The sequence below is a fragment of the Notolabrus celidotus genome, chromosome 13 (assembly GCF_009762535.1).
Source record: "Notolabrus celidotus isolate fNotCel1 chromosome 13, fNotCel1.pri, whole genome shotgun sequence".
NCBI classification, from domain to species: Eukaryota; Metazoa; Chordata; class Actinopteri; order Labriformes; family Labridae; genus Notolabrus; species Notolabrus celidotus.
The window spans coordinates 20,951,309-20,968,354 of NC_048284.1; the positions used below are offsets into that span (position 1 = coordinate 20,951,309).

A 17,046-nucleotide genomic window follows, 5' to 3' on the forward strand; every position below is an offset into this window, starting at 1 on the left:
AATACGGGTACAACATGAATATCAACGATCAGGCTCATTAAAATATTCTCCGCGGACAAAGTCTTATAATGTGAAGGCTCATAATACTAACAGAACACAGTGTCCAGTTTTCAGGTGTCAGCCGGGAACACAACCAGGTCATAATCAGTCCAGCGGCAGAAAAGCCCAGACGGCTCTGATGTTGCTGGTCTGCAAACATAGCGCACTAGTAATTCCCACCAGTCTGTTGGCTTTGTATCTAAAGGTGGAAATGTCCTGTTTAAAGTTGTCAACCTTCGTGTCGTTGTTGGCAGCAGTTGCGTATTGATCCTCTTTAAAAAGCGCATGTGGAGACCTGTCACTCAGCCTCAGCCGCCAGCTGATGGTCTCCGCTGTGTGCAACACCTTTAACAGCTGATTCACATCGAAACATGCTTTAAACTTAAAACACCTCCCTGATAGCTGAGTGTAATATGAGACCACATATTGTCCGTTCCACGTGACGGAAAATTGAAAACAAAAATGCATGTTTTCAAGTAAATTCTTAACAATCAATGAATCGATTAATTGTGTACATCCCTAATAGTAATATAATATTTCACCTGCAATATAAACCTCTTTCACAAAACCTCTGGTCCAAAGTCCCACTATACTTTGCCTATACACGTACACATTTAACCCCAAAATGTTGTGATATCGGCGTTCCAGAGTGGGATTTTTCATCACAGTACAGCGTGACAGAAGTGCAAGAGATATAGTTTGTAGACATCCAGCGGTAAGGGAGCCAGTCTCCAGAGGTCCAGAGGGAGGATCAGAGGTGGAATGACATTGCCCTACCATCACGCCTCAGTGTGTTACACATTGCAGACGAGGGGTAACAGGGCCCAAGTATCCCACCTCTAAATGGCAGTATGTAGGAGCCTTTATGTCTCAGTGAAATAGAAACATAATAAAGAGGTGATTATTTTTGAACAATTTACTCCTAAATCTGTCACTCTCTCACTCCTCAGATTCTACTATTTGTCTACCGCAGAAAAAACTTGAAAACGAATCCGGCACCTTCATAAACAAGTATCTGTGCTGCTGATACGATAAAGAAACATGTGTTAGCCAGTAATGTAGATAAGTGAAGATGATTTCAACCAGGATTCATTTTATACACTCTGCCATTAGATGGCACTGTGTCTCCATCATTTTATGCCGTCACACTATCACATAACTCTCTCAGATGAGGAGAACACTTTTAACATCCCCCTGCATTATCTCTGAATCATTAACCACCCTTTCTTCACATGCATGATGTATGTATAATATATGTATGGCTAAAGAGGGAAAGATCTCATCATCAGGTGGAAAGTATGCACTGAAAATCAAACAAGCTGCATAATCACATGTGTTATGTAACAATGTAAGCATTTGGCTGGAATTTGATATGATGTGTCGAAATGGAGCCAGTGAAACATAAATATACAGTCATGAGGCATGCACTCAGTCACCTCTGCAAGCTTCAGTTAGGTCGATGCTGTTATGCTCTACCTATGACATTTTGGAGCTTATTTTTATTTTAATAATTACTGTAATTTTAACTCTGACACGTTCAAAAAGCAGCAATCACAATCATTTCAACTGGAGGAGAAACGTCAATAAGAGGCCTGTGAAATAACTAGCAATTTAGCACATTCTGCCACTCAGATATAATCATGATATTGGAGAGGTTTTGGTTCTATTAAAACTGGATGGTAATGTCAATGTGTGTGCGTGTGTGTGTGTGTTTCAGGAGCTGATATTCACAGCCTACAAGCCCGGCACTGTTGGACACGCAGACGCGACGATCCACAGTCGAAGCTCTGCCGCCTCCTCGCTGCGTCCCTGTCACCCCACACAGCCACCCAAGTTCCTGCTGACTGCCACACCCAGGGTATGTGCGTCTGTCTGCCTGTGTATGTGTGTGTAAGAGCAGCAAGTGGACCAAATAAAGGCACTATTGCAAGTCCTCTGTGTGTTTGTGTGGGCAATTTGTGTGTGTGTGTGATTGCTGGCCAGTGCAAGACATACAAGCATTTGGGTGGTCGTGGAAAGGGAAGAGGCAAGCGCTGTGCACATTGCCTTTATAGACCTTCAACAATGAGAAAGTCCTGTCTACAAAGTGTGTGTGTGTGTGTGTGTGTGTGTGTTCTTGTGTAAATGTGTGTGGTTGGGGTGTGGGGTGACCGCTGTGGTTTCCAGCTGCATTTAAAACAAACAGTGGCTCTAAAAAAAGGGTTTCTAACTCAGGGCCACCAGTTCTTAAGCTTCCTCTTGCCCTCCTCCTACACACACACACATACACACACACACACACACACACACACACACACACACACACACACACACACACACACACACACATATAGAACCTGCTGATTCAGGAAAACATGCTTTGCATTATTTTTTGTTCAGATCTGTGTTTTTTCAGGTTATGTTTTTTCAAGTAATAGTTAAATGTTAATTGACCCTATTAAATAGCCACTTGCCAACAATAACTCACATTTTGAGCCACAAAATGAACCTCACATTATCTGTTGTTTCAAATATAGAAACCCCTTATCCTCCCGATGTGTTTCTCTAGGTGACAGCAGTTCCCATGGAGCGTTATTGTGACGACCGCAGTGCAGAATACGAGTGGCGGGTGACACGCGCCGGAGGGGGCACCATCTTCAAACAGTGCTTCCTTTACGGCACCCCTGAACTGGCCTCAGGCTGGCGAACTAAGTCTAACTCCTTCCACCCTCAATGCCCTGGGGGTGTGATGGCCATCTACCCGCGGCATGGATGGTCCTACATTCGGATACCTGGTAGGAAATGAGTGTTTAAGTTCGCCTCTTTGGAGTGTTGTGACACTTGAGTGTCTCTTGCAGCGTCTTAAGTTGACAGATGTGTTGGTGTTGTGCTTTAGTACGCACTGGTTAACCTTCTGCTTCAATGTCTGTGAAGGTTCTCAGTCTTCCAGGTCATGGTAATCTGAAGCTTGAAGGCAACTGCATCTGCTTTAATGCTAAGTTGTAAAAATGAGCAAGTTGATTTGTAAAGAACATTCATGAGGCCCTTTCACACATGCACTACACTCCTTCAAATTTCCAGGTAGGCTGCATGTGTGAACCATAGACTGTAAAAAGAATGGACGTCATCTTGCTCGGCTTGAAGTGAGGCCACTGCAAAGAGCTGCTCCCCCTGGTGGCTGACTGCAGTATAGGTCAAAAACTCTGTCTCCCCTATGTATGAATGTTCCTCACATCTGTATGCTGTGGTGATGTGTAGTTATTATTTGACTGTATTGTGTTCAAGGCCTCTTTTTTCTGAAAAGTTTATTTTTCGTTAGTTATCAGAGGTTAAAAAACAGGGTTTTACTTCCGGATTTACTTTGATTGACAGCTGCTGTAGAGTGAAACTCTGTAGGATCTTGTGATGGTACGGTGTAGGGCGGAGCTCGTTACCATGGAAACATACAAATTCCCTACTGCGCACACTCTGGCTGCAGAAAATATACAAGATGCCTGCGTTCTGGAACGGTCTTCAAAACTGTAAAATGGCCGAGCAACGCTGTCCATTGCATATGCAGTCTATGGTGTGAACGCAAGAATGCAGGTTTTTCACCTCAATGCTTTTTTTGCCACCCCCCCTTTTTATTGTATCCCACTCTTAGTTTGTTTGGCTGTAATGTCCTCATACATGCCGTAGTGATGCTAACACATTACAGTCACCTTTATAAGACTCCTCCTGCAGATACTAGCCAGCCACTAGCCAGCCACTACCCCTCACCTAAACGGAACACATTTTGAGTTTTGAGAGCTCATGCAACTCAGATGAATCCCCCACTGTAAGGTGCATGTGTAAAAGACAGGTTCCTGAAAATATCAGGGTTTAAAAGTCCTGGAGTTCATGTGTGAGAGTGGTTACGTGGCATGCATTGGAAAAGACAGTCATGCTAGCGAAGATACTGTATCGCAGGCTTGAAAATTCAGTGGTTTTAACTGACAGTTTTATCAAACGGTGGATTTCCAGTTTCTGACAGAAGTGTGATATACGGGCCCGTGGGAGAATCCACAAAGGCCAGCCCAGGGTCAGCAGGGCAGAGCCGGGCACATCACCCTCCTCTGTCACTGCCTGTCTGTCTGCCAGGCAGCCGATCCCTCACAATCTCACACTGAGATAAAATGCTGCTACAAAAAAGTTCCCTCACATAAACACATCCCAGTGTTTTTTTTTCTCTCACTGAGGTGTGAACGCAGGATTGTGGGTGTACGTGTGCGCGTTATCGGAAGAGCTGGGCTCGTTGAGGTGAGGGTCAGCTGGAGCAGAGTGGGAGCTGATTAGCTGCCAGGGTTCGGAGAGCTGATGGATGTCCAGGGTGAGGGAGGCCATTGCAGTTTTACAGACGACACTTCCCTTCTCACTGACCTGCACAGACCCTCAGATTCTGATAAACGGACTCTGCTGCGGATGATGATGACGGCTCCTTCTTTTGTTTCGTGTTGTTACTGAGAATCCTTGCACAGAAATGGACATGTTTGTCGTTTTCTGCTTGTTTTATAAGACTTGGTTTACTCTTACATGAAATCTTGTTCTCACCTCCTTTTTTAAACCAGAAGCATTCCTCATTTAAAACCTTTACACACTCCTTCACAGATTGCAGTATCCTAAATGTTTGATTTCTCTCCTCAGTGTATACAAGCGCTCGTCAGAGTGTTTGTGTGTAGAAGTGAGAACCAAACAAGTATTTGTGTGTCAGTGTGAGAACAGTCTGAAAGCTCTTGTGAAGTTCTTCGGAGGCAGACAAAGCGAGGAAGTTTAGCTGCTGGTCATTGTTCAAGTGCTCAGTTAGGTAACACTAATAGATGGTCCGTCTGTGTGGGTGTGTATTTGTGTTTGTGTGTGTGTGTGTGTGAGAGAGTAGGAGTGTGTGAGAATATACCATCGGGTCCATTCAGCACTCACACAGGGGCCTGAGGTGTCTCTCACCTCTACACGCACTGTCCCACGCTCGCCAGCGTTGCTCTTTTTCTTCACACACACAACCCCAAGGACAAGCTTCGCCTCCAGCGACAGATAGGGGGCCGCACGCTGATCTCAAATCAGTATCCAGGCCGCGGCCTCTCAGCCCTGGTCTGGGCTCCCACCTCTTTCTCAGCCTCTGTAGGAAGGAAGTGACCCAACAGTCCGGCACCCGTTCCTCCGCTGAACACATTGTTGCCACATCAAGGCCCAGATATGTACAGTAGTCCGGCTGAAGTTTCCCAGCCTCCCTCTCCTCTGCGCTCACAGCCCCACACCTCCCAGAACAAATGGCACAGCTGAATAACTGTTTGTTTTGAGCGCCATGGCGTGAGTATGGCTGCCCGCTGATATCGACAGAGGAATCTAATCAGAGGACTTATTAAGAATCAGGCCACAGAGGAGGAAAAAACAATCGAGGCTGGAATGTCTTAGGTTTTCCAATTTTGTTTGTTAGTGTATGATGTTACTGTGACAGCAGAATATCAAAAAGATGTGATCATGGGATCTACTCTTTGATGATACTGACTTTGATTTGCACCTTCATGAGGACTGGTCCCACAGAAGAAAGATGCATGCTGGGTAATCTCGGCAGTGGCTGCACCAGAACAGTCAACTCCTCATCAACCAGTACATGACAACAACAACAAAGAATGGTTTGTTAGATACTTCAAATGTAGCAGCAGTCCGTCACTTTATATTCAATCGGAGGCACATTTCATGGTTAGTACACAGTTCTTATCCCTAGCAGTATTTGCAGAACATTCCTGTGTGACACAGAAATAAGCTTCCTGGCTGTTTGTGTGGCCCCTTGTGTCGTTTGCTGTAATTAGAAGGAGCCGCTCCACAAAATGACGGCCTTCTCACTATAGCCCCGACTCTGGGAATCAACCGTCACTGCTGTGTCTGTGTGAAGGAGACAGAAAAAACGGGGCTTGTGCATTTGTGTCTCTCTGCTTGGGCCAGACCAGGCAGGTTTGGCCCAGCAGCCTGCAGCACCAGTCTGTGGGAAATGCAGTCCTGCCTTCCGGCCCCTTCAAAGAAACTCTGCTCTCCAGCAAAATGGCAGGAAGTTTCCCTCGGCTCTCTGATAGACCGGCACGAAACAACCCTGCCTCAACCACACCACCGTCTGCCCCCTCTTAGTCTGCGTTAAAGCTGGCACCGGTGCCCGTCTGCGGGGATTTTTACCAGCAGAAAAAAACCTAAATAAAAGACCCAGTCAAGCGTGTAAAAGAAGTTTTGATTTCCTACTCCTAATTTAAGGCTGCTAATGCACCGTTAGTGTTCTCTGATACTTGGAGGTCTTAAAGCAAACTGAAGGGGGAGACATTAGCCACATTTCACCTCTTATGGTGAGATCATTGAGCAGGCAAGCCAAGTAATGTGTAGCTTTCTCTGTCCGTTGGCCAGTTAGCTTTCATCTGTGGTGTGTGTCGAGTCAGTGCCGGCCAAGGGTAACTAGCAGTAATCTATCTTAATGACAGAGTTCACCCTGGGCTGCTGTGCTGTGCTGTGGTGAGGTGAGATTCCCCCCCTTCACGAAACTCAGAGTCCTCATCAGACTGTCTGTCTCTTCTCCCGCTTAACCATTCCTTGAGGAACGAGAGAAGCGCTCTCCTCGCATGTTTTGAGAGGAGACAGTGATGCATTCGCAAACATGTTCTGTATATATACACACACACACATAATCACGGCCCATCACTCACTCCCTGTCACAAGAAGTCACGCAGACACATTTCTGGGCCTTACGGGAATACATGCTTGGTGTTTGGCTCTCTCTCTCTCTGAACCCCACAGTGCACACAAAGTGTTTGACTCGCAAACAGATTTCTGGGTAGCATCTGTGAAAGTTCACAAAACCCCAAAGTGAAGCCGTGAAAAAGTTCTTCGTCAGTCACTTCACTCCCAGCTTTCCAATCCTCCTGCTGGCATCTGGCTCTTAGCTGCGCTGATGCTGCGTCTGTGAGAAAATTAAGTTTAAGTCTAACTTCAGTCGATACATGCAGCAGCAGCAAAGTAGTGTCAGGGTAATATTTCCATCATAAGCAGTGCTGAACAAGTGTTGCCCATTGACTTATTGATTCCGCAGTGTAATGTATCATTATACAGTGAGGGGCTGACGCTTGCTTCGATCCCCCCATCTGTCTCTCTTTCTCACATAACCATCCATCCGTCTTCTTTTATCAGCTCTGCACTTCTTTTTTTTTTAAATCTGCAATCTTGCTGCAGTTCATCTCCTCCTCTTCCATCAAATCTCTCTCGCTTCTCATCCTGGTGAGAGAGGCTACTGCTTTTGGCTTTGTCAATATCAGTAGCAGAGGGGAAAAGGGGACAGGACAGGACAGAAGATCGTAGCGGCGTATTAATGAAATTAGCGCCGTAGTTGGTTTGGGAGTATCAGGCGCCAGGCACCAGGGCTGGGCCGGGGTTAATTAGCTGGCAGCAGGCCTCTAATTGGGTCAGGACCGTGTCAGGCCCCTGGCTCTGGCCCTACAGGGATTGGATTACACTGTCGGGGGACAGACAGTAAAGGGAGGGGATGGAGAGGGTGCAGTGGATGTGGTAGAAGAGGAGGGGAGAGAGGAGGGGACAGGGGAGTGTAGTCTAATCTGCCAGCAGGAGGTACGGAGAGGAGGAGGAGGAGGTGGGGAGGGCTGGCTGGCTGAATACCGCTGTTAGACTGGATTGGATTTAGGTGGGTGGGGGGGCCTGCTATGAAAGGGGGGGCAGGGCAGGTGGCGAAGCTTGATATGTGTATCCATGGCAACGGCAGAGTGGTGTGACACCAAGTGGGATTTGCTCGTGTTTTTGGGGTGGGGTCTGCACGCAGTCTTTTCGCTTCCTCGTCCAGAATTAGAAAGTTGTTTTTCTGCATCTTGAAGATTTTAATTTTGAGGAGAAATTCCTCCTCCTAAACGCTCTGCTGTTCAATATCTGAGTCACCATCAGTTATACTCATATAATGTGTCGTTGCTATGTAAACAAACCGTAAAGGCCAATTTATTTCCAGCACCACAAACGTTAGATGCATAGACAAACTCATTTAAAGCCCTCTGAGCGCTCCATAGTCCATGCTACATGATTACCACTCCACTTTGCTCACATTTATGACCCTCGGTTCGGCGTTTCACTGCAGCCACACGTAGCTTATACTGTAAGCCTGAAGTGTAATGTTGGAATGAGACAGACCACCAAAGCCGCCCCAAATCGTAATTATTCATTCTCTTGGCTTGGCTTTATGGGATATGGCAGCGGTATTTAGAAACAGGGATTTTTAGCATGCTGCACTTAATGTTTTGGACTCTGCCACCTCTCTCTCTCTGTCTCTCTCTCTCTCTCTCTCTCTCTCTCTCTCTCTCTCTCTCTCTCTCTCTCTCTCTCTCTCTCTCTCTCTCTCTCTCTCTCTCTCTCTCTCTCTCACTCTCTGTAAGCCGCACAGCCAGGCTTTAGGGAGTCGGGGTCATTACAATGGCAAAATCCGTTTTTCTGCTACTCTCAATATTTCTTTTGGACATCTGTGTCCTTGCTTTGCTTTGATTATTTAGCACCTTTTTTCAGTCCCAATCATTTCTTTGCAGGCTGAATGGCACTGAATATTAGCTCTGATAGTGATCAGATGGTGCACTCAGCTGGACATAAAGATTAAATGCAGGAGATATCATCAGCGTAGTCAAATATCACAAGGTTGCTTTCTTAAGAAGCAGAGCTGCTCAGCTAACAACTGTCTCCTTAATAATCCCGCCATAAACAAGAGGATTATCTCGGCTGGCATGTCTCTTCATACAGAAATAATGGCATCCAACTGCTTAATATGGGATTTTCAGATTTACGGTATATGCGCCTTCAAGAATTAGTTTAAATACATACAATATTTAGATCTGTTTGGCCACAAAAACGCTTAGATGGAGGCTTTAGCCCATCTTCAAAGGTGACATCAGAGTCTGGAGGCTTATATTTAATCTGCTAAACTGAAACAGATTGGCGGCTGAGATTGAGCAATATTGCCTTTTTTATGCATGCATTGCCGAGTTGCGGTTTTGCATCTCGGTAGTTGGCAGCAGGGCCTGTGCGCCCTGATGGTGATGCGCGCCCTTGACTGAGCAGCGACCCTGGTTAGACTGGCACCTGTGGTAAAGAGGCCCCGTCTGATCCGGACCACAACATCGCCACTGCCGCCACAGTGCTAATACAGCTTCAATTTGACCGGAGCCACCACGGACCCCCTTCACTCTCTGTCTGGAAATGTTTCCTTAAACCTCACATGACTAATCGTCTGCTCCCTCTGGCTTCCTATTTACTTTCAATTTTGTTCAGTTTTTGGTTTGACTTTCTTGATGCCAGGGCCTGTTACGAGTCCACTATTGGACCAGTGCTTGTGTGGCTCAAGGACTGTTGTGTGCGAGTCTCTTTTGTACATAAAGTGAGCCACATAAATGTACAGCAGCTGCTCCCATTCAACAAATCCATAGATAGTTTCTTTATTTATTAGGATCCCCATTAGCTTCCACATTGTGGTTGCTAGTCTTCCTGGGGTCCACACAACAAAACAAGAACAAGAAAAATTATTATTTAAAATCACACTTTATCCATAAAACAAAGATGCAATAGCAGCAAATTATAAAAATCCAGAATGAAAATGAAAAATAAACTAAGTATCTGAGCAAATAAACGATGAGTAACATTAAACTACAAAATAATGGAAACAAAAACAAACTTGTCACCAAAAAATTTATTAAACAAAGACTTTCAAAACAGTGATTACATAACAACGTCTATGAGGAATTCATCAGCATTTGTTTAAGCGACTTTTTAAAAGAAAATCTGTTTTTGATCATTACCATGTTGGTGGGGAGTTGATTCCAGGCAGAGGAACCACTAAAAAGAACAGATCTCATCATACAGTTAGTTCTAGGACTTGGTGTTAGCAGATGACCTGTCGTATACCTATGATTAAAACCAGAATATTTGAGTCTATCACAAATGAACTGTGGTGTGTTATTCCATATAACAGTTTGCATAAATGACAGGAGAAGTGATTTTAATTTAGCCTCCACAGTTAGCCAATATAATCTTTTGCACATCTCAAGCACATTAGTATGAAAAGAACAGTTAAGAGCCAATCTTGCAGCTCTATTTTGTACAACTTGAAGTGTTAGATTTGCTTGAGGTTTATTGCTTTATTTTTTTTTACCCTCCTTGTCCCTCTATCTCCTTTTTCTTTGTTTCTTCTCTTCCATTTTGCCTTCCAATGTGGAGCTTCACAATTAAGGCCCAATCTCAGTTGTTTTTTTCCCACTTGAGGAACCAATGAGAGATGAAACACAGGTGAAAAGCAAATTTGCCTCTAATCCACCATCTACCAAACACGCAAAATCTGAGACCTTAATGAAACTTAAATCCGAGACCTCATGCTGTCAACACTTGACCAGCAGCTCCGTGACTGTGTGATCAGGACTATGTGTTTGACAAACTGACCCCACTCCACAGTGACCTAAAGGTGAGCCCTCCAAATCCTCCCGAGAGTGTTTCCCCTGTTCATTTGTTCTATTAGTTCCTCTTTAACACCTCTGCTGGGCCTGACCTTTATTTCGGGTCGGGTCAGCGGTCAGTGATCAGGGTTCAGCGTGAGTACACATTAGCATAGTGCTTCTGGTTCAAAATGGGGTAAAGATCCAGTTTTAAGAGTCTTGTTGGATAGTCAAGCATATAGTAGCTCCTCTCATTGTTTAGATGGCTTAATGCCGAGGTTTTGCAGAAGTGTGATGTGGCAGACTTTGTCATTTCCATTTGTTTTCTCAGCTTCAGTTTAAATTTTCTGACCTCATGTTTGGGATAAATGGAACGTGATTTAAGCGCGGTTGGTTACATTTCATTGACAAAGCAAGGAAATAAGACATGGAAATATTTATAAGCCTGTGTTTTCACTGCACAAAAGGGCTTGGGAACAAGTGTCCAAGTCTTGCACAAGACCGACCGAGCCTGACTCTCCCATAGGGACTCTCTTGTAACCCTGGCCTGACCCTGTCCCCTGACCCTGGACCTGGCCTTAGGTTCTCCACGCTCAGGGTCGTGACCCCTTGCTCAAACACCATAGTGTGCCTGTCACTGGGTCGATGGCGGCCATTGTGCCAGATGACGTTAATTCCTCATCAGCTGGACGCTGAGGGAACCCCTTGAGCAGCAGACCTCGCCCCTCGCTCGCTCTTTGTGGTCAATCATACAAGGTTTAAAGAACACCCAATGCTGTGCGGGAAGACCAACTGCTGGGCCGATTTGTCCCTCTTTTTTGGTGCTGCCTGAACTGTTTAATAAATCGCCCTTCCATTCTTGTCCTCCCTCGTCTCTTTCTCGCTCTTTTTGCTTCCATTAGCAGGCGAGTCAATAAGGCCACAAGCTTTATTAAAACAATCACCAGATCAGGGACAGATTTAGGAGGATTGATCCTCAGGCCAATCCGCTGTGGTGAAAGGATCTTTATCCCAGAAAATCCAGCCTTATTGGGGACTTGTATTGATTATGGGAGAGTGAATAACTGAATGGATCGGACTGCTTCCTTTATTCTGTCGCAGAGCAGATGTGGCAGATTATACGCGAGCACACTGAATATTTGCAAGAAGTGAAAACACACAGAAATGATGAGCTGTGGTTGCAGAACACTCGCATGTTTAGACTCAGCTTCCAAAAAAGGCATTATAAAGCTCTTGGGAGGAATTTTAAGCTTGTTATTAGCTGGTATGAGAAACAAAAGCAAGCAAGACCATCAGCAAGAAATTAGACCATTTTTCAAGTTAGGAGTTAGACTGGTTCATTTGTCTGACAGTTAAGGCGTTTTTCGACTGCAGGAACTTTACCCTGGAACTAGGGACTTTACCCCTGAATTACATATGTTTCGACTGGAGGAACCAGGGTCTAAATTTTAGTTCAGGGGTAGATAATCTCCCCCCTGAAAAGCCCCTGCTTGGGGGGTTAGTCCTTTTCAAAGGTCTTGGGACTTTCGGCTGAACGTAACAGTGTTTGTGGAGTTTACACAGTTGTTGAAACACAGAGAGAGTTCCTGGGAATGCATCCTACTTACGTTTTTTATTGAGATTTCAAAATATTATTTAATATAATTCTTTTTTTCTCCATACGTCACTGGCCTGATTTGTAAAATCCACCCAGGACTTCAGCCCGTGGTTGAAATGCAGACAACAATGGGGGCACAGGAACCTTTTAGTTCCAGGGAAAGTCGTTCTGGGGGCTAAAAGACCCCGGAACTCTTGGTCGAAATGCACTTTTAAAGGTAGAAGGATGAGACTTAATGTTTTTAAACACCACTTAAGATATACAAGACAAGATCATCAAACAACACACGGCTATGCTCACACAATTAAAGCTCCTCACTGTGTCTTTAAAATGAGTTCTTGACTTTCTAACCATGTAAAACATCATCCAGGTAGTTTTGGATTTTAACCTCTTGGTCCCTCTCTCTCTCTCTCTCTCTCTCTCTCTCTCTCTCTCTCTCTCTCTCTCTCTCTCTCTCTCTCTCTCTCTCTCTCTCTCTCTCTCTCTCTCTCTCTCTCTCTCTCTCTCTCTCTTTCAGATAAGGAGAGCCTTATCACAGAAAGTGGCAAGCTCCACACCTTGGATATCCTGTTGAGTCAGTTGAAGGCCCAGGGACACAGAGTCCTCATCTACTCCCAGATGACGCGTATGATAGACCTGCTGGAGGTATAAACACACACACATTCACACAGAATCAGTCATTTTTTTTCTGAACTACAGTTAAATTTGTTGTGTATGGGTGCTGGCTTCAGTCAGAGGTGAAATCATGCGCCCCATGTATAGAGCTTGTAGTCCTCGAGGCAGGGGGTCGAGGTTTGATATCCGGCCTGCAGCCCTTCCCGGCATGACATCACCTGCTCTCTTCCTCCACTTCCCTACTCTGTCCACTGTCCTCCTCCGTCCAATACTAGTGCAGCCAATACACCAGTATGAGAGAGAAATACTGTGATTCAGATTTTACCATAAAGATTGCACTCCAAGAAGCAAGCAACTGCTTAAACATGCTGGAGTGAAGCGGCAACCTCCGGTCTCAAATTATGAAGCCCATGCGGAAGTGTTATAAACTGCAATTCATCGAGAATCCACTTGAGACTGGCTGCAGAAACACCGGAAACCACATAGACACCAATTCAAAAAAGACGATCTTTGCAGCATTAATAAACATGTTTACAGTCTGGTTCAAAAAACGGCTTGGCTCTACGTAGCTAATTTCTCTATTGGCACACACTGTACAGGGGGTGAATTTTTTTCTAACGCAACGGTTCAGAAGATATTAAGATTACGAGTTTTTGCCCAAATAAGGACATGACTGACTTGACTCCCGGACGGGAACACATAGCTGTTGGCTAGGAGGCTCAAACTCTGCATCCTTATGTCACACCATGCATGGTTGAGGTCCGCATTTCCAATATGGCTGCCGCCGAAGATTGGCTTCAAAGCAGCGTTCAGGAACAGATGGGTGATGTCACGGATACTACGTCCATTATTTATACAGTCTATGGCTGGAATACATCAGAAAGGGGACCTGTCTAATGTTTTTAACAGCTGTTCTGCCTCATTTGGTCATAATAATGTATTTAAAGAAAGTGATCGTATATTATTAAGTAAATAAACTTTGTGGAGTGCTGGTTTAATTGAAAAGACTCCTCAGTTTAAAACAACTAGCGATCATCAGAGGTGGGTGGCAGGACTCTAGGTGTGCAGGTAGCTAGCTGGATTGCAAACGCCACATGGTGAAAACAGATGGAGCCAGAGAGAGCTACACAGCTGCACAGGAACTGGACATTGTTGACATTGCAAAACGCCATGGAAATGGGCACACTGCAAGACAGGTAATACCCTTTTCCCTTCTAGGAGAAACTAGAAGAAGACTGTTTCTCATATATTCACATGCAGCTTATACTCAGGATTTTAGGGTTGTAAAAATCCTGCATGGTAGTAAAAAATTTAATTCAAAGATTTGTTTAAGACTTCAGGACCATGTGAAAAGAGTGTGTATCATACGAGGATGCACTTATAACCAAAGACACCTAGATGTCTCTTGTTACCTTGTAAATGCAGGATTTGCATATGTATTCACGTTGTTCTACACTGGTTGTTTAACTAGTCGTCATATATAGTAAGGTAGTGAGCTTCTGTGCCTCTAATCAGCCTGCCTGTCCCTCGTTAGTGCAATCATTAGACGGCTAATTAACAGGTCAGGCCTAATTAGAGGGGTCTCATCTGCAGGGGAGGCAGCCAGATGGGAGGGAGGACTGTAAGAAGTGAGGGGAGAGGGGGAGATGGGAGTGGCAAGATAATTTGGGCTAAAAGGGAAAGAAATTCTGCAGAAAATTGGAGACAAAGCTAGTAGCAGACAGAGGGGGGAATAAGATGGGATTTAATCAGGGGAGATAACACAGAGCCAGAAAAGAGAAACAGCAGATAGATTTATTTCATCTGCACAGCATAAGTGCTCTAAACTGCTTTGATGGGCACTGTTTCAGCATAGATTTGTCTTTGTATTGTTTAGGTAATTTATGAACAAAGCTTTTTATCTTCATACTTAAGAAAACCAGAACATAAAACTCTTCGACAGGGTCTGTAACTGTGCTCCACTTCAACCAGTGTGGAGACCACAGCTTAAATCATTTGAACAGTCTTTTAATCCAAACTGTCCGTTGGGAAACAATGGCGCAACGCAACTCTGCAGGCGATCGGTTCTCTCCAGCCTCGGTGCAGCGCTCTATTGTTGCCTCCATATTTGTTGCAAACATCACTATGGGAGCCGAACGCCTTTGACATGATGTCATTGGGAATTCCTTCCCCATTCACACGGTGCAGCGCTGTTTCCACAGCCAGATCTTTTGATGGCAGATGGACCCAGCCCAGGTGGTTAAGGACTGTCTTCCTGTGTGTCTGGAAAGTAGTGGAAATGCCTTGGCAGGAGGAAAAACAGCAACGGTGGGAATGCTCAAGATGGCTTAGATAATGCAGGCAAGTCAGTTTGTGTTAAAGTTCTTCTAACGAACTGTCCCCACCTGTAGGCGCACTTTCAAAGCTATGATTCCCATACCTACTGAGGCAATATTACAGCCTTTTTTACTGTATAAGTGACCTCATCCAGTGATTGGAGTCTGTGACACCACCGCCTCCTATAATGGGTTTAAGAGATCCAAGAATGAAATCATATATTCGCCAAATCTGGCTTCAGTTTTATGGACGGTATTATCTTTCTTATTGGTCGGGGATACAAATTTCTGCAGATGGAATTGATTTCCTGAACATGAGACTATGACTGAGAGAGAGATTGAAAGAGAGGCTGATGCTAATCTCTGTCATTAGCGTCATTGTTTTCGTCGCCGGTCGGCTGCCCGTTCCTCTGGTGACATCACTTTGCTGGGTGATGGATTGCAAAGATCCGGGTGGCCTGTAGAAAAATAACATGGATCGGTGTTCTTGATAGCGGAGCAGAGTCTGCCAAGCCACTGCCCTCCTGCTTGAGTTGTGTGTCTGTGGCTGCTTAGACAGCACTTAACTGTACTGTAAGTCTGACACTTAGATTACAGTGCTTGCTGGAGTGACCACAGCTGAGTTTTATCAAAGAATACAGATTACAGAAATAAAGCTCACGCAGAATTTGCCTGTCAGATCCCATTTTTCATTATTAACCATCATAAAAGTAGGATAAAGACTCTCAAATGTTACACAAGGTTCATGGGAAGTGGAGTTTTTTCTAACTGTGGTTGTAAACTTTCAACTATTATGGCTGAATGGAGAGTGTTGCCAGCCTCTATCATGGACTCATGATGTTTTTTTATCTGTGAACAAACCAGAAAAAATGAGTCTGCTTTCCTTTGACTGATGTAGAAATTCTTCAAAAGAGCACCTTACATGGGGCGCCGTTGGCCTAGAGGTTTAGGCATGTGCCCCATGTACAGAGGCTTTAGTCTTCGTTGTGGCGGTCGCTGGTTCGACTCCCGACCTTGACTATTTGCTGCATGTCTTCCCCACGCTCTGCTCCCCACATTTGCGATCTCTCTTCAGCTGTCCTATCAAATAAAAGGCAAAAACGCTGAACAATATATAAAAAAAAAAGCACTTTACTAGCTTACATTTAAGCTCCAATAACCTTACCCCGAAAGTCCACAGGATGTGTTTGCGCCACGTTATGGCTGTGACACGGCTTTGCTCCATCCGAGGGCTCGCGCCCTGGTCCACAGGAGGACAGCGCCAGCACAGAGCAGGCAGGATCAGCTGGGTCCAGCATAGAGAGAACCACATACAAACAACAGGTTGCAGAGCCTTTATGTGGTTGAATTTCTGCTCATTTGAATAATATTCCATTACTTTTGTGCTTTAATCATCACTGAGTATGCCACGCCCTGTGGACCCTAGAGCAGGGGTGTCAAACGTGCGGCCCGCGGGCCAAAACCGGCCCGCCAGAGGTTCCAATCCGGCCCGCGGAGCGACTATGCAAAGTGAAAAAATTACAGAGAAGACATTAACTGCAATTTTTAAATAAAAGTAACTACTATTTTAAAATTTTTCCTCTGGGGGTCGATTCATAAAGACTTTTTAGAGCACTATAAGATGATCCACTAACTAGCACTACACCCCTGCATACAACACTGTCCAGCAAGCAAACTTCATGCTGGAGCTGAGGGGTCCAAAATAATCAACTTTACCTTCTTCATTATTATAATCTCTCTGTTCTTTTGCAGTAAACATTACACTCTGTGTCAGGTGAATGGGAAACCTGTGTGTTTGGTGTGTTCGCAGCAGGTTTCAGGGCTTAAAGAGTAAAATATTCGGCCCACTATGAGACTCATCATGGCAAAAATACAACAGCTGTTTTTGTAGAAAGATAGTTCATTAAATGTGAACATTTTCAGAATGTAACTGTCGTTATTTATAGGTTATTATGTTTTGATTTTACTGGTCCGGCCCACTTCAGATCAACTTGGGCTGTATGTGGCCCCTGAAGTGAAATTAGTTTGACGCCCCTGC

The 17,046-nt window shown here is 44.8% G+C and overlaps 1 protein-coding gene across 4 annotated transcripts in view; it reads left to right on the plus strand.

Moving 5' to 3' along the window:
* The window catches only part of ino80 (INO80 complex ATPase subunit), a 48,994-nt gene that overhangs the window by 17,449 nt on the left and 14,499 nt on the right, over window positions 1-17,046 (plus strand). For all 4 annotated transcript variants that reach the window (XM_034699581.1, XM_034699582.1, XM_034699584.1 and 1 more), the window contains exons 26-28: window positions 1,757-1,897; window positions 2,588-2,813; window positions 12,596-12,723. In XM_034699581.1, coding sequence (XP_034555472.1) covers window positions 1,757-1,897; window positions 2,588-2,813; window positions 12,596-12,723 — 495 coding nt within the window. The remainder of the gene's footprint in view (window positions 1-1,756; window positions 1,898-2,587; window positions 2,814-12,595; window positions 12,724-17,046) is intronic.